The following is a 25,564-nucleotide window of genomic DNA, read 5'->3' on the forward strand; positions in this document are numbered from 1 at the left end:
CCAACCTCACTGCAAAGCACAGACCAACCAGGCCCCACTAGGTCAGTATCTGTGCTCTGAGCCACAACTGTGTCCCAAAATAACATTTTAAGCATAAATAGGCTAAAAACTTAGATCAGAAGAGTGCTCTGAGATAACCAGATTCATTTTCCAGGGATGTTTCAGTCTTGAGGCTCAGCAGGCAGAAGGGTAACACACAAAAATTCACTTTCTGCCTCCTCTTGGGCACTGAACGCCACTCAGACTGTCTGGACTTCAGGTTCAGGGTCAAAGCTCCTTTATCATCCCAAATAAAGTATCATCCCCCCACTTTTCCCAGTGTGAGTTCCTGGGGTAGACTCAGGCTTCTTCATCCATCACATGCTCATGGTGGCAATGGGGTGAGTGAGAGAGAAATGCCTCTGACCTGAGAGATCACTGTATCCCACTCTTCCCTCATCTGCTGCTGGCCTTCACTCAGCTCAGCTTCACCCCTTTTTGATGACAACACAGGCAGAAAGGGGATCTTCTCTTGGTTAAATGTTTCCATAAATGACATCATTTCCTAGAGATAAAATAGAAGAGTAATTCACAGAAGACGTCAGACGGAAGCTCACAGAGCCAAGTCCTGCCTTTGAGCACACTGGTATGAGTTCCATTAACTTCAAAGGGTGTGAAGCATGCAAAGGCAAGACAGTAAGAGGCATTCCTGTCTGCAGGCAATATTTGGGTCTGAAATTATAGGTGCCATTCCCTAAGTCTGTATTTAACATAATGTCAGTGCAGTGAGAACACAGTTCTCCCCTCCCAGCAAGAGAAAGGGAAAATTCCTCCTCTCACAGCTCCCCATGGGCCACTTTAATACAAACTCTGGCTACAATATAAGCCAAAGGAAATTTTGCTTCAGCACAACCTAGAGCCAGCAATTCAACTGCTCCTCTGTAACATTAGCTGGGTAAAACCTACTGCAATTAGCACAGAAATTACAAAAGTAACTCTGTGAAGGGCCTACGTGCTTGAAACTTGTCCAAATCTTCAACTACATCAATTAATTAAGACACTACTTTACTCTTTCCAAAACCTTTGCGCAAAAACGAAATAACATTTTTCATAACAGAGAGAATTTTAATCTACCTTTCCTTCAACCATATGAGGAATTTAACAATTTCATCATCAGATTTCCAAGTTTTCTTTAAAAGCTTATTTAACACTTCAGTTTAGGAAATAAAGATGAAAATTATTAAAAACATTCACAGAAACAGATTCTTTCACAGAACATGAAATGCAACTTACTTTGTACTTCTGGCAGTATGTTTCATCCTCTGTTTCCACCAGCAGCTTTGCTAACTTCTTCTCCTGTTCAGCCAACCAGCCCATGGCCTCTCTTACTTTCTCCTGGTAATTAGAGCAGAAAATTTCATTTTTCCATTTTGCAAGCATTGTTTTTAATTTACACTGTGCTATAAAACAACACTCATTGATCATATGATAAAGTCCATTCAAAGCTATTGAAAAACAAATAAAAATTCCTGGGGACCTTGATGAGTTTTGAGTCAGGCACTATTACATTGCAGGGGCAAAGTTTTAAACCTGGCACCTGGATATATGAAGACAAAAAATATACATATATATATTTTGATATATATGATATATCAAAAAAAGACCTGACTGCAGTTCTACTGAAAGGAGATTAGCAGTATGTGAATAACTAATTAAACCCTCATAAGAAAATATAGAGAATAGAAAATATGGGTTTCTGGGTCAGTGTTATCTGTCAGAGGCAACTTCTGTCTACTTTATACGTCAGTTACCAAATCTAAAATAAAAGCTGGTTGTTCTGTGCATCTGCACATCTGTCTGCCTCTCCTCCAATGTTTACACAGACTTCAGAATACACGTGAAGACAACCAAGCTGGAAAATGTCCTCTGCAATAGTTAAATCAAAAACCTGCAGAGCAATTCCACCTGTATGACCAACCAAAAATCTGTTTGGTCATGGAGTTTTTAACATGGAGTTTTTAACACAGGAGCATCAGAAGGCTCAAACCAATTCAGTCCTGTCAGTAACAGAATCAGAGGATCTACCATGTGCTACTGACTCAGATATAAACTGGGCAAAGAAAGCACATTCCTTTGAAAATGCCCCAGTGATAACCCACACAAGATACCTGCATGTCTTCTTCAGACTCAGGCAAATTCTTGGAGTATTGCAAAAACTGAGCCACGTAAGTCATGATTGATTTTTCATCTGGATTCACAGTGTCAACATCTACAAGAGCCAATACACCATTTACATAATTATGCAGCCTTCTAGGCCTGATCACATAATTACACACTATGCTGCAGTTATTAAAACACATTACCATAAACATGTTTATTTTGCAACAGCTCACTTAACATGCTATTGACAGAAATTAATATGCCATGAACATTTTTTTTCCTTGGGAATATTTTAATAGAACATGATTGAGTAATTAAAAAGTTTCTCCCACAAAGAGGAAAGTTTCATATCCCTTCTTCTGCATATTGCTCCTGCAATTGTTGCCAATTCAAAAATCCTACAGTCCCTAAGTACAGCTGATGTTTATTAGAAAATAAAGAACCTCAGGTTTGAGCATTACAGCAAACATCAATGTTCCATTTCAAACTTAAGCTGAGTCTTAATAGAGCACATTAATCTCACTCCTAATAACAAAGATTTTTAAAAAGCTGATCATGTACCTTCAGGCTCCAGAAGCCGTGGGATGTTCAGCTCCAGTTCTGCAATTCTGAAAGCCTCTCTCAGGTTTTCTTTATTGCTTCTGGCTTTTGCCTTCTCCAGATCAACCAGACCTGGCCTCAAGGTTTGGATGATGGCTAAAAAAGCCAGTCCACTTCGCCAGCTGGACTTGAAATCAGTGACACTGATAGAGCCATGCCTATCCCAGAAATGAGTGGAAACAAAATGTTAGGACCAATTTAGAAATAGAGTATAAATTCAATAAAATGGAGTTTGAACCAAATCCAACACACCTTGCCACTGAACTTCTGCATAAGTCAGGCAACAACACAGCCAGTACTACCAATCACAACAATTACTTATTTTTAAAAGATGAGTATTTCTTTTTGTCTTCTATTGCATTCTGAAGATAAAGCCTTGCTAATCCAAATCCTCTCTAAACATCACTTTTGTGCTCAACATCTATGCATTCTATGGGGTGGAAAAGCAACAAGAAAAGCACTGCAGAACATGTATTTGCTTGTAATGACACCAAGAACTGGCATTTTAGAAAATCCAAATCTTAAAAGCAATGTATTAGTGCAGGAAAAAGTATTTATTTTTCTCTTATTTAGCTTAGTGTCCTTAAATCATTGTTTATTAATGTTTACAGCCTGTATAGTGCTGTGAGGTGCCCAGCCATGCAGGCCACAGCAAATTCTGGGACAACTTTCCAAAAACAGTCTGTATGTTATGAGTATGTTACAACATGGAAAAGATGTGGGATTTCAGGCAATCAAATTCAGTCACAAAACAATGGGCCAAGTCTTCCAAGATTTGTTTCTTTACCAAAAACTACAGGATTCACTGGCAACAAAATATTTCAACATAATGCCAGTTCAGAAATGAGACTGCAAATCAGACAGCAATACTGCTGAAAAACAAGCAAAAGAAAGAGGAAGATTACATGGATAATGAGCTGGTTTTGATGTGTCAATTGATCTTCTGATAAAACAGAGCTAGAAGGCAAACCTCAGTGCCATTCTACTGGCAGAAAGTGTCTGATGTGCTGATGAAGGCCTTCATCTCCCACTAATAACATGGAATATTAGTAGGATTTTATTAGAAAATAAAACAACCCAAAGAGCTGAGGAGAAAGAGTTGACATTACTGTAAAGCATATTTGGAAGATCCTGGAGTGAAGCAGCAGCCCTTGAAGAAAATGTAAATATCTGTATCTGCTCTAGATTGTGTGCTGTGAGCAGCCCCCCTGAAAGCAGCAGTGCTATCTGTATATCAAACACAGGGAAACATCTTGTTAGAATTAGGGACTAGGACCACCAGGATTAGCATCCTTCTTTGGGATCATGCAGTGTTTTGACAGAAAAGCATGAGGATCATAGAAATCCTACACTTTCCATTAAAAATATTAAAAAATCCTTGAGACTTTGTGAATCAGTGCCAACCATGAGGATTAAAAGAAGTAAAGCATGTAAACATTCAACTAGACTTATCACACAGAAGCCCCTAAAAAAGAAAAGCCAAAGAACTCAGATTACACTGTTGTGTTTAATTAGTAAGATGAGCTTCACTTTATTATATTTAAAGGGCTCATGTCAAAACATTTGGCCCTGACTGATGCTGAAAGTACTGGTAACCACAAGTGAAAGTTAAAGGATATTCTGCTATGCTGTCACTAAGTAATCTTAAAAACAGGAGGAAATACCACTACATTTAGAGGAAAGCAGTGATACAAAGTGTAACATGATAATTGTAAATCTTGGATGGAACTTACAGGGAACACTGTTCTTTTGCCCACAACAAAAGAGCCTTTGTAGCAGACATCTTCCACCGCTCCTTAATTTTAGCACTTTTTTTAGCTGATCTGTTTGCCTTTGGAGAGGAGTCAACAGCACTTGGACAATCAGGTGAAGGCTGATTGTAGGTACAGGCAAGTGTCCTGGCCAGTTCTTCAATCTGTCAGGGAAGATGGGAGACTAAATGAGGCTTCAGTGAGAGATTCCCAAGGCACCAAGGGCAGAACACCACCAAGAACCAGACAGGACTCAACCACAGGTGTAACACAGGTGTAGCTTCCCTGGCCCCCAAACTCAAACCAGGCTTTTTAATTTGCACAATCTGAACTATTTCGTGCTGAATTCCCATCTTTAGGCAATTTTTTTGGCAGGATATATTCACCCAAAGATTTCTGTGTTATGCTGTCATTGCTGCCAGCAATGACATCAAGGGATCTTCTCACTCAATTTCTACTCTAACCAGTGACAGGACTGTATTTTCTGCTGTCAGGAGTGACATGTTCTAGGCATAGTCAGAGTTTGCCTGCTCACTCAGAGTGCAGGAAAACCTACCTGACAGCCCTCAGAGATCCCTATTTGGTTGGAGAAGCCTGGCTTAGGCAAAAAGGTAATTGCACAGGCCATAAGCAGCACAAGACTCTTTGGCATCACAGTACCTCTACCACAAAAAATAAGGGCTAAATATTTTCTAAATGATACAAAATTTTGTTTCTTAGTGCTCTCCTGAGTCCCAGTCACCAGTTAGTTCACCTACATTTGCTGGGTTCTTCCTAGAAGCCAGCTTGGCTCCATCACCCTCTGCAGCCCTACAGGATGATTAAATCAAGACCCTGTGCTTTCACACCTCCCCATAACCTCATGCCATGCAAGGTGCACGCTCTTATGCAATAAGAAACATGACTTTGACATCCTTTGTGTTATTTCAGGTGCTAGGACTGAAACAAAAACAAAAACAAAACAAAAAAAATCAACAAAAATTGGATGTTGTAAGCACAGTCAGCACTGAGGAGTGGGGTTGCCTCTGAGAGATGGATGCACCACTTCACACTATCTGCACTTTTTGGAGTTCAATCATTACAGACCTCAGATAAACAAAATTTAGCCCATTTTTTAACTGGTTACTTAAAAAAAAAATCTCAGTATCTTTTCTTCCTACCATTTGCAGCTGGATATTGTTTATCACTGCCAGCCCCTGCATTGGTGCATCTCCTCCTTGAGATGTCACTTCCACATGTCAGAAAAATAATCTTTTGTTCTGTACTAATTCATCTTATTTAGCAATCATGTAAGTCAACACATTTTTGTGATTTTCCCCTCTACTAAAGCTCTCTTACATTGCTGAGATACTTACATGAAAATGAAATATAATGGTCCAGATTAGGCCAAGCACAATGGAAGGTTTTCCTTCAATAATGTCAGCTACATGAATATTTATGAGCTTCAGCTAAGGAAGGGAAAAAAGGGATCATTGTTAACAAAGAAAATGTTCCACCAGCTAAACTGGCTTTAGTTGTGAATTTTGAAGTTAATACTCACTGATCTGCTCTTTAAAAATGTCAAAGCATTTTCTATATTACTTCTACATTGGAAGGTATTAAATCCTTTTTCCCGTGGCTGCAAAGCAAAAAAAAAAAAACAAATAGGTTATATCTTTAACTGCAAAAATTAATTTTATTCTATATTTTGAAAAGGGAAATCCAGCAAAAATCCATAAATTACTTTGGATCAACTTACTTCAGTGTGCTTCAATGGTATAAAAATAAGTTACTTGAAACTAACTCTTATGGCTCCAGAGGGATGATTCATATGGCTGCACTTAAGCATATCCAGAAATCTTTGCTGGACTTGACAAAGGATTGAGGTAATATTTTTATTACTCTGTCTTACCAGATGTTGACCTGAAAGCACTTCCAACAGATCCAGAAGCAAATGTCCTTGCTGGATGTCTGTGTACAGGTCTGAGACAACATAAGGAGGGGTATGCTGCAAGATAAATTTCAGCCTTTTGACATTTTGAATTCAACGCACTACAAAACATCACAGATTACTCTGCTCTTAAATAATGTTTAGCAACCTTTATTTTTTTCATTAAGCAACAATAAAAATCCTGCATCTAAACAGCCACATCCTGTGTCTTCTAACCTATTACTATGTTTGTGTCTTAATCCCTCTCTCTTGTCCTGCCTCTTTGTTTTATAAAGGTAATTTTAGGCCTCACTTTCAAGCACTTAAATTTTTCAAGGAGGTCTGGGGCAAAAGAAAAATAATTGAGAAAAGGAAAGCTAAATAAGGCAGTTAATTAATATTTTGAGATCTTACTCAATATTAAGTACAAATTTGAGTACAGAGCTGCTATAAACTAAACCTCTTTTCACCCACACAACACAAACTTATCAGCAGCTTCTGCTCAAGGAGTGACCAAAACCAAATTATATTTTGTTTTCACCTGAACAAGTCAGAGCCCCAGTACACGCTGCAGGAGCTGTTTTCTGAGAGCTTAAGGAGCACTTCCACTACTATGTGGTTTGTCTTAATACTTACCAGTCACTCAGGCCATCTCATTAAACTCACGTTCTTGGATTGCATAATAGAATAACACTTACCTAATCCCAATAAAACCAACTGTAAACTCAGAAACTCGTAAAAGCCTGAGACATGTGCCTCAATCCACCACAAGTTTTACCACATGAGTAAGGAGAGTGACATCCACACACAAACCACCTCATACAAATGTCATTGGACATGTCCCAATAAAATGCTGTTGCACTTACTAAACAAATGTTTCTCAGGGCTATTTTCCCATCCAGTGACTAAAAACACTTGTAGTAATTTTGTTTGTTCCTAAAAAATGTAATCTCTAACCAGCATATCTGAATGAAAAAGGCATGTCTTTGCTAAAGAGCCCCTGTTTACCTTTGCCAATATTGAATTTATCCAACTAGTGAAGGTTTTCTTCTGTGTAAACTCTCGCTGGACTGGAAAATAAAACCAAGAAAGAAACCAAAGTTAATGGAAATAATGATCAGGTTTCATTCCTCTTTCCTAAAAAGACACCTCAAACACAAAGTCTGTTCTTCCAGATATTAAGTTGCTATTTAGTATCAGTTTTTCTCAACTCCTGTTTTATAGCTGGTATTTTCTTGCTTGCTGAGTTGCAAAGAACTCTACAACCATCAAGCATAACCTACAGGATGCAGAGAATAACTAATGAAGGTTTTCTCAGAAGACAGCAAATACAAAGAGCAGTGTGAAAGCATAATTCTACAGACAAGTATGTCTACAATAGCTCTGTCCATTCCTAAGTGTTCCTTCAAGAACTCAGGACCATCATCAGTACAAGATACATCCTGGAAGTTGGAAAAAGCCACGCATTAAGTTGGATGCAGGCTGGAGTTAGGTGATAAATGCACACCTGCAGGTGAAGCTACACCATGAGAAGTCATTGCTAACTGAAGGGCTGGAGAGAGTTAGGAGGCTGTCATGGAGAAATACAGCCTCTACCAGCATCCTTTCCACTGCTGGGCCCTCTCTGGGGTGTACACATTATTAATTCAGCTGATGCCTTAGGTTTTAGATTTTATATTTTTCACATTCTGTGCTGCTTTAGTGTGCAGTTCTGAGCTTCATATCAGGGGGCGGTGAGCTCTCTTCACAGAGCAGGGAGACAAACCAATTCCTTCTCTAGCTGGGGACCAAGGACAAATGATCCAAATCTCAGGCCCAAGAGCACAAACAAGGTGGGCTGAAGAGAGAACAACAAGAAGGATGGGACTTCATAAGATAAAGCTGTAATTAGACAATTCCAATATGCAAATAGACCAGAACTTATAAAAGTGAGAGAGCTCCTGATTGATTATCCATTGTGTGACCATTTTGGTTCATCTTGAGTGTAGCTCTGGCTGGGCTCTTGTGCTGCCCAAGGTGGACCCATTGAGGCCTTTTAATAAATCCCTGCTTTATTCTTTAACTCTGTCCAGCCTTTGCTCTAGGTCAGCCTTCTCAAGGCATCATAGCCAAAAAGGAGCACACAGGGTGTTAAATACAGGCAAGAGGAAGAAGAAAGTGCTTGAACTTGTGCTGCAGCAGAAAACAGTGAAATGGGACTCAAAGCATGACCCAGTGACACAGAGGAGCAGCTCTGCACCCAGGGCCCTCGTGGTGCCACACAGTGAGCAAAAACCAACCAGCAGCTCTGCAGGGAGACAGGGAGCTGGTTAAGCCCATGTTTTAAAAACCAGAGTATTTTAATAGCTTGTCACACTTGCCTGTGGGTAGCAGAGATGGAGCAAAGTCCAGTTCCCCCAGAAGGTGAAGCAGAGGGCGAGTAGCAGAGTTGGACCAGAGCAGCTCCCCAGCCCCATCAGGGGCAGTGCATTACCTGACTTGCCAGCCCATGCTCCCTCCCAAAATATCACTCAATTTCTAAGACACACCACAAAACCCACACGTCCCTAGGGGCTGGAAGTCTGAACACAGGTGACAAACAGAGGTGCTGGCCTCTGAGATGATGGACTCACATCTGCCACCAGCAGCCATCCCACAGGCTGATGAGAGCCAGCCTGAACACAAACTCCCTTTTATCTCCTTTTCCACAGAAGCCTTGACTGCAAGCACTGGGGCTGGCTTCCCAGAAAAGGCTTGCATGGAGAAACAAATCTGGGAGACAGTGTGGGAACAGACCATCTCTTCTGCCTCTAAAGAAAGCACATTCTTGCTCAATAGATTAATTGAGGGAGGGCAAGCTTGACATTGTAAGGAATGTGCAAGACTTCTCAGCAATAGATATGCATGTTTTGGTAGGCTGGGCAGGATGAAGGATACCAAAAATATCATGCCCTTGGGGAAAAAAAAAAAAAAAAAGTTGACTGTTCCGCCCATGAAAGTGAAAATGCCACTCACAGGAAAATGCCCCACACTTTACTAGTCTGGAAATTTGCAACCACAAACCCCACTTGTGGGGTCTTTTCATGATCCAAGACAGACCAAAGGAGCTTCTGTGGTGCTTCATCAGCTCATGAAAAACAGAAATTCATTCGAGGATAAGCCAGGCTCCTGCTCCTCACCCCACAGGCTGCCTTCTGCCTCACTGGGAGGGTGAGCAGCACCAAAAAAATTCCCATTACCTGTGTGCAGCACTGCTTTGCATCCTGTAGTGAAGGCATCTTACAACAGCCCTCCACTAATCTGCAACACCACCATCCTCTCAGGGCGTGAAGCAACCAGTTTCCCCTGCTGGCTGGGTTGTTTTAGGATTCTTTCTAAGCATCACAAAGATTGTCCTTCAACAGCAAGATAAGGGCAATCTTAGTGAAAAAAAATTGTGAAAAATTCATATTTTATGATTGGCTTTTCACAAATATTACAATGGATATTTTATGTGTAATGTTAGAAAGTTGTGCTGTATTAATTCTCTTAAGTAGTGTGATAAATGTAGTTTTAGGTTACAAAAATGTTAAAATAGAAACTCTGTGATACAGAATTTGTTACAAGCTCAAGCAGGAAGATGAGATAATCGAGAAACTCTTCACACAGAGATGTCAGTGAAGGGGGCCCATAAAAAGTTATTGCCTCCTTATCAGAAAAGACAAACATTCTTCCACCTGCTCTCCATCTTTTTGGAACCACCAAGAATAAGGAGAAGTTGACAAAAACCAGAAAAGTTCTTAATTTGCAATGAATTTATGCATCATGTATGAGAGATATAAATATATTAATATGCAACAGGCTATTGCTTTTAAGGTTATTCCTTTGTTCACAAGAAATGCTTTTCATGAGTTAGTGTCCAAGAGCATCTGGACATCTGTAATTCTTTGCTTTTTATTGTCTTGTAATTGTCCCAACTCTAAATTGTATTACTCTAATTGTATTACTATTTTTGTAATAATTTTATTATAATTAAACTTCTAAAAAATTTAAAAACCAAGTTTTTAAGATTGGTGTTTTTCACAAAAACGACATGACAAAATTGGGTTTTGTTTGGAAAACAGAAAATTAAGTGTGCACAAGGCACGCAGACCAAACAACGCCGCAATGCTCACAGGGAGGACAAAAATAGTGTGGAGATACTGGCTTCATGTTAGCACAGGAGCCAAGCACACCCTTCAGCTGAACACCACGTGGGAGCCAGCCCAATTACCCAAGCAGCAATTATTGAGTGGCTGCGCTCAATTTTATCAGGCTGGCATTGCTAGCATCTGAAAAGGGACAGAGAGCAAATATTGACTGCTCTGCCTGACGCCAGTGGCTGCTGAAGCTCTTGCCAAACACACACTGCTGCTGCTGATTCGAAGAACTTGCATTTGAGGTTGGTTGCAGATGGATGGGATGAGACACTTGGCCTTGTTTTGGTAGACACTATTAAAATGCTTCATTATGCAATAGGGACTGCAGATACTGCAAGTGTTGATTCACAGGCTCTCAGGCAAATGCCTCATGTGGTGAAAGCACAAGGTGGTTATTCCACACTTAACACAAGCTACCTAACACAACCCACTGGGCTGTCCTCCAAGCAGCTGCTGCCTCTGCTGCAATGTGCCTTTTTTCCTACCCAAACAAATAATAATAATAGAATCTCTTCCCAAATTAATAGCAGAACTCCATGCTTGCTAGTCAGGGTTTCCACACCACACACACTCAGTACAGATGTGCTCTTGGCACCCTGGCAGGCAGTTGTATTGCAGTTTTCAGGCTGAATGTGTTTTCCTTCCCAACTCCCCCTCCAATACTGCTGCTCAGAGGTGCTAATGATTTAATCAAGCTCTCCAATTCTTATCTCTACCACGTGGTTAATTAATACAGATTTTTATTTTTATGAGGGTGAATGGATTCTTTGTTAGGCCTTTTTGTAGGACTCTAACTGACCTTGGTTTTTCTCTTGCCCTAGTTTTCAAAATGTCACTGACCTAGAATAAAAAAGCTACAAAACCCCCCAAACCCTGATCATCCTCTTTACTTTGGGTCAAAACTCACTAAGCTAAAAAGTGTATCTGAGAGAACAGAATAAGAACCTGGTAATCTGAAAATACCCAAATCTATCACATTTCACAAGAGTTGTGTTAACACATACAAGCAATGTGTCACGTAGGATAGCCAAAAATCAATACACTCTGCTGGACAATGACTGTTTTATTCACTAATGAGCTACCAACAAGTGCTACAAGCCAGGCTGATCATTAGGAGCACAGGGACCATGTGAGTGCTGAACTCTCCCAGGAGGGAAAGGAGAGCAGCAGCACTGCCAGCCACTGTTTTACTCTCAGCCTTCCTTACAGTGTGCTGCAGAAGAAAAACAAGACTTAAAATTAGTCTACTCTCCCCTTCTGCCTTTCATGCCTCCCTTCCTGAGGTGGGGGAATGGCAGCTCCAAGGAAAGCACCATCTCCTCCTTCAGCAGGGAGCTGGGGGAAGCAAATCACGGCAGAACAGATGCAGCCTGTCCATCCACAGACATCAAACACTGCCATCAAACAGCAAAGATGATTTCTTCTATCACAACAACTTGTGTACCACTGCCAGTGAACAATTTACAACTGTATGGACTCTTTTTAGAAAAAACTAAATGTAAGAAATCACTTTAATGAGCACAAGCCTGTCATCTCCTCTCTGTTTCACCAGGATGAATTAGGAATTACCTCTTGTGTATGATATTTTTACATCTTCCTTTCAGCACTGAGGTCAGCTGAGGCTGTGTCTGCAGCAGTGTGCAGGGAGCTCATCAGCAACAGATCAAGAGAGCTGCTGCTCACAACACGGTGTGTTCACAACCATGTGTGCAGGGACAAAGGTTGTGTTGGACTAACTCCAGCCCCAATGGCCACAGACAGCCACAGCACCTTCCTTATTTCAGTTTCATTCAAAATAACCATTTCCACACTCCCTGACAGCACAGGAGAATGAGCCAAAGGATGGGCAGCAGGGATAACCAGGAGAGCTCTTTCAAGAGAGTACTGCTGGTATGAACTAATACACCAAGCAAGTACATTCTTTAAATGACTGGAACCATCAGAAGAACAATTAAGTACTTGCAAATCCAGGGAGAGAGTGAGCAATTAACCCCCAAGCCCTTTGTAAAGTTCCTTCCCTTCCACCCAGCAACAGTTTCATGTTCTGCAGACAGGAAAGCAAGGAAAAGAGTTATTTCCAGCATTTATGTTCAGCAACATGGTGTTAAGCAATTAAAAACAAACACAGAATTCTTTGTCAAAATTGAGAAGTTTACCCAAAACCCAATGAAGATGAGGAAAATACCTCTACAGGAGGAATGGTTCTTTTCAAATCCAAATATTACATAAATATTAAATAAATCACTACTACCACATCAGTGAAGCAAGTGAAAATTCTGCACTACTCCTTTCATCCTCCTTTTCCTTTTGAAAGCCAGTTGTCGAGTTTACCACAAGTGCTGCTAACTCAGAAAGTGTTTTCACACCAAGCTTTGCCCTCCTGGCTGTCTTAAACCTTTTTGCTGTTCTCATCATCGGGATGCAGGAGCAGCCCTGCTCTGAATCACCACTGTCTTCCCTGCCACCACAAAGTGATTTTTAGTACTCAGGGGCATAGGCAGGTGGAGATTAAATTCTTAAAAGGTACCAAGTCACATCATCTACATATCAATATACTTTTTAAGATAAACATTCAAGTGCCTTTTCTAACATTTTAAAGTGAACAGTGAAACAGGGATCTGACTGTAGTGACCTCACAGGTGCCTCAGAAGCCATCCAATCCTTTGGCATTTTAATTCCAATATTTAACCAGTTGTGCACCAGATAATGCATTTAACAAATTGCAATTTACCTAGCAGAGAACACTTTTATGCAACTATACAATCTATTTTTTTATGTTAGGCGTGTGAAGCAGACAAAAATACCCATGACTGAATTTTTTCAAGGCAGTGTCATGTGTCAGTGGCCTCTCCAGTGCCATCAGCCCTGTCACATGCCACGAAGCTGTGCAGTTACAGGAACTGCAGAGCAGCTCCTCACCCAGGCAGCATAAACTGGGAATCAATTTCTGTGCAGCTCCTATGGGAGCTTTTTGTAGAAGTCACTCTTATAAAATTGTAATAAACATTTAATGGACTTTCTTAAATCGTTCTGGTAAAGAAAAGAAAAAAGTGTAGCTGCAGTAGGCAATTAGCCCCATGAGATGAGATACAGAGTTAAAACAAAAAAAAAGCTGGGTAAGAATTATTAATTCACCTTGACTCTGGATGAATTAAGAGGGTCTCAAAAAGAAATACACCCCTTTACTCAGAGATGAGTACAATCTACTACAAGCCACACAACAAAACCTATCTGTACATATCTCCATAGTTTCAATTACATTTGAAATCATTCATGAAGGATTAGACATAACTGCATGAAAATACTGTCATTCATGTTTTATCACTAAACTCTCTTCAAAAACAGTCCTTTGTAAAAACTCTTCAGCTGTAACAACCACATTGCTATATTATCATGCTTTGGGTTACAGTAATAAACAGTAACACACACACACAGATTAGTAAGTGGAGCCAAAAATTAAGACCCTGCAGTAAATTAAACAGTGAAAAAGTACATGTCCCAGACTCCAAGAGCTAAAACACACTCTTGTGTTTGAATTAGCTCAGCAAGCATGAAAATAAAAGGGAAAACAGAGTTCTGTACAGGCTTGGTGGGAAGTGCCACACACAGGGATCTGTTTGCTATCCCTGGAAAGACAGGAAAGGATTTGTGCACGGGACAAAAAAAAAAAAAAAAAAAAAAAAAAAATCGAGGTTGAATCCTGCCACAGGTAGAGATTTACATTCCAGAAGCAAGAAATAATGGGGCTCCAAGGTGCACAAACCCTGCAGAGCTCCTGCTGCAGCCCCCCAGCCGCGGGCAGCCGCGCGTTCCCCCCGCTGCAATCCCGCACTCCTGCCCAGCAGCAGAGCCTGGCTCCATCTCCAGCAGCTCCCAAAGCTCTGCAGGAAACCCTTCTCCTACCAAGCAGCTGACATGCCTCCTCATCTCAAGCAGCCAAAGGTAATTCTGGATGTTGACTGTGCCTCTTCAACTCACAGAAGGATGAGCAGCAGGCTGAACCCTCTCTGGGGCCAGCCCGTGATGCAGTGATGGGAGGGAAACACAGGAGGAGGAGACACAGGACAGGGATCCTGCTTTATTCCTCCCATGCTCATTGCCAGCCAAGCCCTGAGCTCCTGCCTGCTCCATCCTACACCAAAAGTGACTTCAGGTTTCAAACATGGCCCATGGTGCAATGAAGCATCTCCCTGTTGAGCATCTTCTCTTCACCAAAATGTTTGCAGGTTGCCTGGCAGGAGGAACCCTTCCCTTAAGTATTCCCCCACTGGATATAGCCATAATAGGTCCAGCTCCAAGCTTTGCACCTCCACTTTTACATGGCTGTGCAAGGATTGCAACAAAGCAATTCTGCAGCTGCTCCAAGTTGTGCTGCATCAGAAAACTGTGAAGAAGCAGAGAGGTGCTGAAGGAAATGGCCCAGATAATGCTGACCTTAATCTGATTAAATGTTATTATAACATCTGGGACAGAGGGAAGGGAAAAAAAAATAAAAGAAGCCTGCCAGTTCATGACATCATGCATTTTCATAGCAATCTCCATTTTCTTGGCAGGGAGAGAAGGGGTAACTTACTTTCATCTGGATATCAGCTTGAAAACTGGTAAAGGTTAAAGAGCAATACATAAATCTGAAAAGACCCATATATAAGGGTTAATATTCTTGCAGCTTTTTACTTCAGCCTCATTATTTTGTGACTATCTTTACTGTCTGGAGATGGGGGCATTACAAAACATACTGCTTTCATTTCTTCACTTATTTTCTTCATGCTTTTCAGGCTTCATTAAGTCTCCTTAAAGTAATTAACTGACAAGAAAGATGCACTGAGAACTAATTTACATTATTACCTATTTTACAGTGAATTTCTTCATGGCATCTTCTAGGCCAAACACTATTAAGGAAAGTGAATATTCACCTTTGAATAGTCTTCTACCTAAAAACCCACTAACAAGCTTTTACACAATTAACCAGCTACTCATAAATTATTAGGGATTCTATAATAATTAGGACTAATAAGTAGTAAACTCTCCACTAATTACTTAAAGATTAGCTTTTCCTTCTTTTTCTTCCCAAAAGTGCTGTCCTTGCAGAAGACTGACTTAAATAACAGTCAAACATAACTAAGATAACATACCTACACATGGTAGGAGAGGAAAAAAAAATAAAGCTAATGATTTAAAATAAAGCTAATGATATGACCAAACTAACTGACATATTAAGTTGATCTTGTCCGAATTAACCAGACTAGACAAGTGCTCTATCCCCATGGGATGCCTTTCAGGAATAATGGAAGGATGGATCACAAAGAATTAAAAAGTAGATTAAAATATATCTAGCCTATATCCAGACTAGATCTCACTCCTGCTTTTTCCCTTATGCATGTCTCCTGTTAGGCTGTGTTTTACAATACTGGACATATTCTTTGAAGCTATATCCCAGCAATTTGAAAAAGGAGATCATAGCAAGTTTTGCACCCACCTGCAGTCACACAAAATGTAAGCTGCTTTTCTGATAGCTATAAGCAACTATTCTTGAATCTGAAATTTCTCTCATTGATTTCAAGCAGTCAGTATCGCCAGCTGCTTCGCAGATCTCATCCCAAATTCCTATTAATGGAAAAACCTGTTTCCTTGAGTGACCCTATTCTTCTTATTTGACCTTTGCAACCACAGATCTGTGAGCAGAGCTGCTAATGGTCCCTATATGTCATGTCAGGGAGCGTGTCTTTGGTGCTTCCTCACAGCTGGATTGCCATTTGCTGGTTTGACCCCTGAGCAGACGCTGCAGTGCCACAGCTCCACACACAGAAATGTGTCAGTACCATTTGTTGTGTCTTCAATCACTGCAAAAAATTGCTCATGTCACGTCTAAGGGATATCTCTGGATGTTTTACAACAGTCGAGGACAGAGAGCTTGAGCACAAGATTTGTCGTGTGTTCTTTCAGCACAATCTAAGACCTCCATTTATTACAGCAAAGTAATAATAACAATAATACAGTAATTTCAATTTTACTAAGCAGGGCTCCTTCAATGAAATATTGACCAAAAAAACTCAATTGTTTTCCAACATAAACGTCAACCTGGCTTTTCAGGGAAAAAAAAATTGAAAGTAAATCCCTGCCCTAGAAATGGCATGTAACTTCAAATCTGCCTTCAAGCTGAAGAGTGTTTTCCAAATCTGTTTCACAACAACAGCACTCTCAGCCTTTCTACCCAAGGCTGAGTTTGACTGGCACAACAAATGCGTGTCTGACAGGCTGTGCTCGGTGCAAAAGTCAGACTAGCTCCTGTCTGCTACTAGTTTTTGCTTATTCTCCTGAAAATGCAATAACGAAGCAAAACAGAGGAAAATTCACCATTAAAGACACTTAGCTTTGGACTGCTATTAACACTCACTCATCAAAACACATGGCTTCAACAACAGCATTAGTGCAAATATGGATCACACAAGTGACTTGGCAGAATATTCTTTTGCACCATCTGTTTTCAACATATTTGCTCTCCACCAAGCACCACGGAAATTTCATTGCAAAGGACTTAAAAGGAAACAGCTCTGTGGAAACAGGAGTTAGTCCATCCATTCTAGGATGGACCAGGCTCTAAACACATCAAAACCAAGCTTTTCAGCAGGGCTAATCCTGCTGCCTGGACTAGCCCCCTTGATAGCCTCCATGAATATATTCACAGCAAAGCCAAGCTTCACAGAAAATTCTTACAGAAGAAAATTCAGCATGTAAGTAAGGAAAGCCCAAAAGCTCTGAGAGGCCAGTGCAGATGCACTCATCATCATTTAACTGTCCACGTAGATGACATTAAACTGAAATAATTAAAAATCAGCACTGACTGCTTCCTTAATAAGTTATAACACATGACAAGTAAGAACCAAAGACTTAACCGTAAGAAATTTTCTTAGAAGCCACAAAAATTATCCCCACTTATCCCCACTGGGATATAGTAGTTTAAAACAAAAAAACAAATTAATAAAATAGTAGTGTAGGAAATAGCTTCATTAAGACAGCTTAATGCAACCACCTAAGTGTCAGCAAGCAGAAAACAAGGAAAATAATGAACTGGCTTGTTTTCATGCTGGTGGTTCCTTTCCAAACAGTTTACAGCAACATGTATTCTGAATAACAAAGCATAAGAACCAGTGAGCACATCAGTACCAAAAAAGGCAATAGATCTGAAAATATCACGAGAAAGTACTACAAGGGCTTATCTGTCATTTCCCTGCTGAAGCCTCTCTCCTGAAACACAGAAACATCTGCAAAGAAGCACAGACATTCACCATTACCCCAGTTTAAACAGGTTTCTCAGAATTCCCCTTCAACTTGTACAAACAGCCACAGATTTCTGACAAAAATCTAAATTAAAAAGGCACAGAAAACTTCAGTGACTTACCTTGCAGCGTTAGATGGAGATCATCTATTTCAGAGGAAGCCTGCTCCTCTGTTGATGCAGATGACTGCTCTGATGCCATATTGAATTCTATGGTGATTCTTAAATTTCCAAACTGAAATTTTTTATACTACAAAATAAAAAAAAGAAGAAAATCAGTACAGTTTTACATAAGAATTGATGATCCTCAATGATGATGTGGCACCAAGATACACTTTTGTTTGTGGTTTTCCTCCTTTGGTCAGCTGTTCCTTCAGTTTATACAAAATAAACTTTTCTAGCAGTGGCCAGCAGCACTCCACAATACAAACCAGGATCCCAGTGGGTCTTGCCATGAAAACAAAAGCACCAGGATCAGCAAAATTCAAACACCATTGCTTTCTTTGAGAAAGCCAAGGTGACAAAAGCTCACAGTGCATTCTGCAGACTAGTAGCTGCCAAAACTCATTTTTTTAATCTTTGTACTTGAATTTTTCAGTTCTCCCTTCTTGCCTGGATAATTGTTACAGAATGGAAACAATTCAGGCAGAATCTGCAAAGATTAAGATGAAATGAAAATGCAGCAGTTACCATATGACAATTAACACAACTGCTGTCAAACTCCATGAAAGAGTTTCTTCTTCCAACTCCTCCATTTTCCTCTGCCTGGATACTTCCCCTATCCCTAATGCAACTTTAGAAAACAATATGCTGTATCTTCGTTAAAAAACTACAGGTGATCCTTGTTCTGCAGTATTATTCAATTTGCCGCTGTAGGAAGAAGTTGACGCTTAAGATATTATTTCTACCAAGAACCCAGAAGTTAAACAAATTGAAAAAGGAATTGAGCTGAAATTTAATTAAGGGCTTATTCTTAAACAAGCTTTGTTACCTACACAGCTGTAACCTTTTCACCAGAAGCACTAGGATTTCCACACCATATATTAATAACTCATCCACCAAGAATATGTCAAAATAAAGGGCGCGAATAGATGAGTCAGGAAATACAACATTAAGGAATGCCAGAGAAATTCTTACATCCATTCCCTCGTGCACATGAATCATAAGGCAGCCTTTGTTTACTCCACTCTATACTATTTTTCCTCACTCTCTTTCTCCTTCACTGAGCAGAAAGGAAAACATGAGGAGCTCTTCAATATTTTACTTTCCTCACTCAGAACAATGTGTGTCCTTGTGCTTTATTCAAGAGCTGCTCTGATGACAGGATTATTGAATCCCTCACAAGATTTTCTATGGCATTCACCACCCCAGCACCTGAACACTTCACAGACATCAGTCAATTCACATTTACAGCACCTATGTAAGTGAGACCAGGTACCCACTTTTAGAATCACAGCACACTTTGGGCTGCAAGGGACCATCAGTCCAACCCCCCTGCCATGGGACATCACTTTACTGATGACAAGCAAAGGCCAGACAGAGAGAAAAAAGGCAACAAAAAAACTCTCTGGATTTCCAGAGAAATAGATATTAGCTGATATGACTGAAACACTGATTCCAGCTGCTGCAGTGACCATGCAGCACTTCTGCAAGTCACCAACACTTACAACTGCAACTCAAGGCACCAGAGGTGAGCAAGGGGAGTTCTAGCTGGGGCAGGTAAAGGTCAGACCTCTCTGGATAATCAAAAAACCCATACTCTACAAGAATTTGGCTTTCCTAGCAAGCAAAAATAGGAGGAAAAGGACTGATTTGATCTTTGGCTGGCACAAGAACATGGTGATATAAACTAGCCAAGCCTTGAGGTTGTGATGGAAATCATAAGGTATCTATCTAAATTAGCCAAGAAAGCCAACAAAATGCTGGGCAGCACAAACAAGGGCATCACCAGCAGAGAGAGAGAAATCACTGTCCCACTTTGCTCAGCACTTGCTAGGACACCTGGAATACTGGGGGCAGTTTGGGACCACGCTGTACAAAATATTATGTGGACAGGCTGGAGAGAGAAGGGCACAAAGATGAGTGGGAGGCCTGTGTGGGGAAATGGCTGAGAAAACTGCATTTGCTGAGCCTTAAGAAGGCTAAGGAGGAGACCTTATCACCATGTTCCAGTGTTTGAAGGGTGCCCACAGAGAGGATGGAAACCCCCTATTTACAAGGAGTCACATGGAAAACACAAGTGGTAGTGGGTACAAGTTATAGCTAGGGAGATTTTGATTAAACACAAGAGGAAAATTTTTCACAGAACAATCATTAATTGGATTAATCTCCCCAGGCAAGTGGTGGATTCCACAACATTGGCACTGTTATGATTTGACAGAGCAGGATGCTGTGCCATCCCGTCTGGACCATGCTTTTAGCACAAAATATTGGACAAGATGGTCTTTGAGGTCTCTTCCGATCTGGAATTCTATAATAAATACTGGGATTTTACAGGAACTGAGGATGGGCAATGGCTAAGCAAGAATCCAGTGCTCACAGCTATGCCCAAGGCAAGGCAATTGTTCCTGAAAAAAGATCCCTTCTTTTTTCTCTTAAGATTAAGCAATAAAAACCCAAAATCTGAAAACACAAAGTGTCAGGTGGCCCTAATATTTTTTGGGTATGACTAAGTCTTGAATTTGGTTTTTTGATCACCACCTTGAAGACGATGACAAATGGCCCAAGTGGGAAGTATGTAAACAAACTCCCAAACAGTGGAAACTTCCATATCTGTTCAACTTCAATGCATCCACATTTGAGATGGTGACATGGGCAGAGCCAATTTACATCCAACTAACCTGCATGATGCTAGAGTCACTAGCAGCACAGTCCAGAGAAAAGGAGCAGGATTTGGCATTAAAATTCCATTATATTAACAGGAAAGTATGCAAGAGCCTGAACAACTCTGATGGACATTTCATAAACAACACAAAGTGTATTTTTAACGTTTCTGTGACTGTTCCTCCTCTGCGCCCAACCCTTGCCAGCTACAGCAACAACACAGTGTCTCTTTTTATGTGCTTCACTGCACTTCATGTAATGGGACCCCAATCAGTTCAGATCTCTAACCAGTGAAGTAGTTAAAGCTAATAAAACTTCTAGGATTTCAAAGCAGAAAATATATTAAGGTCTAAAGCAGGAATAAACTTTAATTGTTACTTAATTTATTAATGAATTAACTTAAATTACAGCACACGATCATAAGTAAGGAAAAGCATATGCTCTTATATTCTTTTAAAGTCAATTATGGCCTCCTTTCCAAAAGGATGAGAAATTTTAAACAGTTTTCTTTAAACACAGACATCCACTCAATGAATTCACAGTGCAGGTTATGAAGACACACAGCTAATAACAGGTAAATTTATGTTAAAGCTTTCATGTCCCTCAAACCCTCAATTCACCATCCAACACAGCACATGCATTTTGCCCTGCCCCAAGAGAAGACTCCACAGCTGCTTTGAAGGGGAGACACAAACACAGTCTTGGAGGACACACCTGCAAGGATTAGTCTTCTTTAAAAGGTACAAGGTACAGATTGTCTGAGAAGAGATTATACAGGGATAATATGTCTACTTTGTCCACCTCTCTGCCCCAAATTTCATTCAAATACAGCATTGTCCACTGTAACTATATCATCACAGCCCCCTTAGAATCTAAAACAATCAAGCTTTCAAGAGTCTAAAACCACCAACCAGCAATGGTTTTCACTGGCAGTAGGAAGGATCATCTTTCCTACCTCATATTTAACTCAGTTATTTTGTTTCATAACAACTCAATGCGCTGCAGAGCTAAACCAATCCCTTCCCCTCCAAGAAATGCTGGACTACTAGGAAACACATACCCACAGTGTCGAAAAATAAATCAAATGCTTTCAAACTACACTTTGTCACTGGGGATAAAGCAAAGGTGAAGGGAATGACCTTGTCTTTCCCTCTCCCTGGAGAATCTAGCATTAATGTGGGAAAGCATTAACTGCTTTCGCCTTGGGATAGCCTGTGAGTATCACAGAGTCAAAGAGAAGTTCCAGGCACACTTGGATCTTATTTCCAGTGGATTCATTTCCCGTGGATTAATTTATGTGAATTGCACCATTGTGCAAATGCATCTTTTCTTCAACGCAGGGAAAGTCATACAAGAAAGGTGCCATTAGCAAAGTCCTCCTGGAGAAGAAAGCTTTCCATGATGTTCTCCAAAGGGGCAAATTCTTGGCCACCTGGGCTCAATCCTCAGATCAAATGGTTAAACCATCAACAAAAGCATCCCTGTGATGAGGGCACACCTAAGACTCAAACCCTTCTTCCTCTACCTCTCCAGCTATTTGCACAACAAGTACCTAAAAATATTGGTGGAAATTATATCAGCACAATTGCACCATGTCAATTCTAGTGTCATTTCTCTTCCTTTACCAAATTCAGCTGATATTAGCCAGCAGATTGCAGAAAATCCTGGGCATTAACATATACACATAGAAACACTAATAAGAGAGAAACCCAAGAGCAAGTAGCAGATTGCAAATCTCAAGGAAATAACCTGAAAATAATCATTCCCAGGCTTTGCATTCCATTATCATAAGAATAGACAACACTGATTTAAATACCTGGTCTCCAGTCCTAATGAGACCTAAGAAATGCTCTCCTTAAGCAGGGTCTTTGTAAGGACATTCTTATCTCAGAAGAAAGGGTGAAAAAAGTTTCAGATGGATTTAGAGGATTCATTAGAAAGGATTTCACAGCCTTAACATTAGTTCAGATCAGGGTGGTTTGCAAACCTTGGCTTTCAGCTGCTCCCAGTACCACAGATGGCAAGATTCCATGGCATGGAAAACCCAGCAGTTACACAGCACGCTCCTTACAGTTAAACCATCTTCAAAAAACAATGCCTGTAACTACAGCCAAAACAGGAAATGGCTATTTCATCAATTAATTTAAAGCTACCTCTACAAAGCAGCTGTGCACAGTATTTAGGAAGCAAAGTAAATTAGTATTTTCCATGCTGTCCCAGGTAAAAACCTTTTTACCCCCCAAGTTTACAGCTAACTTGTGCATGTCCCTGCACAGATGTACCCTCACAGCCTTCCCCAGGAGCCAGTCTTGAAAAATCATATGCTGTCAAATTAGCTCAGTTTTGCACCCCTAAAAGCTGAAAGCAGCAGATACCTTTCAAACAAGCCCAGCTAGAGGTAGCTGAATATTACAACCCACTGTTAGTAAATCCCTGCTTCATTGGTTTTGCCTTTGGAGATCCATGCCCCATACTTTCCCAATTATGTTGGCTACATGCTTTCCACTGGTGTTGCAATAAGAATTGCAGACATCTTTTCATGGCATCTCCAACCGCTTGTTTTTACTTTTCCTCTTTTGAAGTGCCACTGATTATTTATGAGCCAGTCAGGGACTCAAAGACCTGCCCTCCACAGAGGCCTCTCCATGTAAACTGAAGTCTGTTCCTAGCAACAGATTATTATTACTCACGCACTGAGCCAAGCCAACATCATGAACAGAAACGGCAGATTTTTATCTTTGGTCAACCAATCCAAGGGAAGTAGAGCTCCATGGGGCTGACCAACTGAAGACACTTTCCTTTTTGGCTATTAACAAAGATGTCTGTTTATTTTACATTCAGAAAGAAGGAACATTCAGAAGTGCAAGTCTTGAGCCTTGCAAAGTGCTACTGAGCCACCTTTTTTTTTGATAAGCTATTTTTCTGTAAGTTTGGTGCTACTGAGCCACCTTTTTTTTTGATAAGCTATTTTTCTGTAAGTTTGACAGAGCCTCCCTAAAGGCAAATTGTTGGCATCCAAGTCATGAGCCCATGACCTAAATAATTATCACAGGAAACCCCACATCAAGTTTGTTTGTTTTTCACTCAATTATAATATTTTCTTTTCCCATCACTTCTCATGTACTCACACCTCTGTTAACTCTGAGAAGTTCACACAGCACTTTGATGTTCCTGCTTTCTCCTAAAGACTTCACTTACAATACTTTCACCACATTTTCACTCAGTGGTGGGGAGAAAGGTCTGTTTAAAGGATGCATTTTCTATCACCTTTGCATTTAAACACTTTTATCTTTTAAGATCCTACTCCAAACTGAAGTTCATCCCTTCCACCTTTAAAGCGCTTGCCATCATCTTTCTTCTGGACCATCTCAGATTGTATCACACTCCAAACTGGAATGTGATCACACAGAAAACATGCTGATCCCCCTCCCTTCAAAGCCAGATTCCTCAGGATGGCAAAAATCAGGACAGCATCATTGACATATCTACCTTCACTTCCTCCCTTGAGGAATTGACAACTTTGCTATGTCTGGCAGAAAAATAATTGTCATCTTCCAGTATGCAACAATGACATATTCTCTGTGTTTCCCTGGAGGAAAAAAAGTGCTTCCATTAGGTTTCCATCCCTTTGAAGGTGATACAGAAAAGAGGCTACAGCCTCCTGATCCTGCATAACACCAACAGCACTCGGATGGGTATCAGCCAGTCTTTTAATAAGTGGTATTAGTTCATGTGGCATCAGAGACTCCACACTGCCTGGGATGAAGCTGAAATAAGCCTGGCCTTGGGTACTCTTATGCTATCAGTGGCTGGAGATGAAGGAATCCAAAAAAGAAAAGCTTGGAAAAGACTGAACAACTCTGCTGGGGTAGAACCAAGCCAAGAGAGCATTAGATAGATCTGCAAGACACCAAGCCCACAGAAACCAAGATCTTCAGGAGGTGTAGAGCTGAACATGAAGCTGCAACCCTCTGCCACAGAAATGATCTTGCTTCATGGGATCTGATGCTCTGAAACCAAGTGGACAAGTAAGGACTGCTCCAAAGAGGAAGACCAAGGCAGCTCTTATAAGTTTATTTATTACAAGCAGCAGCAGTACATTTTTGTTATAAGGGACTTCCCAGTGATCTATTTATAGGTTTTGAAAACCAGCCAGCAGAAGCATATGAGTATACAAAAGCCACACCATTTTGAAGGCCAGCAAATGCTGCTGGTTTGTCTTTGATTTACACATCGGTAACACTTCCTGTTACAGAAGCACAATGGATCTTCTTATTGTGTTAATCAATTTTAAAACACTGTTAACTAAGTGTCTTTCTTGACCTTTTCTCTTTTTGGGGGGGTGGTAATATATCAGTCATCCTGGTACAATTACACAGTTTGAAAACTGCACTCACTCCATGCTGATGTTAACACACACAGAGAGAAATGCTTTTATTAACTGAGTTAAGCCTTGTTCACACAGTCACAAAGGTTGACCCACAGAGGAGCACAATGCAATCACTTGCCCCCAGAAGAAGAACCTATCTCACATTTATCTGTTCCCAAGTGGGAAGGCAGTGCCAAAGCACACTGAGTAAAATTACGGAAACAATACAGTCTTCAACTGGTTTCCAAGAATTTCCACGTTGTTAAGGAACACAAGAACTGCTTAGGACTTAAAATCACAGCTGTTAAGGTAAAAGAGAGGAGTGTTGAATGCCTGGAGGCTCAGGAGGCTGATGCCATAAACCTCGATCACCCCAGAGTCCACTGCTGTGCAGGAAGCCAAAAACACCACGGTGACTTCATGCCTCCATCAACATCAACTGCTCGGGCAACAATTCATCTCCAAAACACAAAGCTCATGAGCACACCCCAGCCCAAAACCACCTGTGCAATGCCCGTAAGCCTCCAATTATGCCAAAAA

General features: G+C 40.6%; 1 protein-coding gene across 8 annotated transcripts in view; it reads right to left on the minus strand.

The window, feature by feature from the left end:
- Window positions 1-25,564, minus strand: part of SYNE2 (spectrin repeat containing nuclear envelope protein 2) — a 179,345-nt gene that overhangs the window by 139,674 nt on the left and 14,107 nt on the right. For all 8 annotated transcript variants that reach the window (XM_085580893.1, XM_077783923.2, XM_085580894.1 and 5 more), the window contains 10 exons: window positions 17,956-18,082; window positions 7,408-7,469; window positions 6,382-6,477; window positions 6,031-6,108; window positions 5,846-5,938; window positions 4,473-4,654; window positions 2,701-2,897; window positions 2,148-2,248; window positions 1,273-1,374; window positions 407-544 (listed from right to left, as the gene is read on the minus strand). In XM_085580893.1, the coding sequence (XP_085437019.1) occupies window positions 407-544; window positions 1,273-1,374; window positions 2,148-2,248; window positions 2,701-2,897; window positions 4,473-4,654; window positions 5,846-5,938; window positions 6,031-6,108; window positions 6,382-6,477; window positions 7,408-7,469; window positions 17,956-18,082 (1,176 nt within the window). The remainder of the gene's footprint in view (window positions 1-406; window positions 545-1,272; window positions 1,375-2,147; window positions 2,249-2,700; window positions 2,898-4,472; window positions 4,655-5,845; window positions 5,939-6,030; window positions 6,109-6,381; window positions 6,478-7,407; window positions 7,470-17,955; window positions 18,083-25,564) is intronic.

This window comes from Lonchura striata, chromosome 5 (genome assembly GCF_050655825.1).
Source record: "Lonchura striata isolate lonStrDom1 chromosome 5, ASM5065582v1, whole genome shotgun sequence".
In the NCBI taxonomy this organism is placed as follows: domain Eukaryota; kingdom Metazoa; phylum Chordata; class Aves; order Passeriformes; family Estrildidae; genus Lonchura; species Lonchura striata.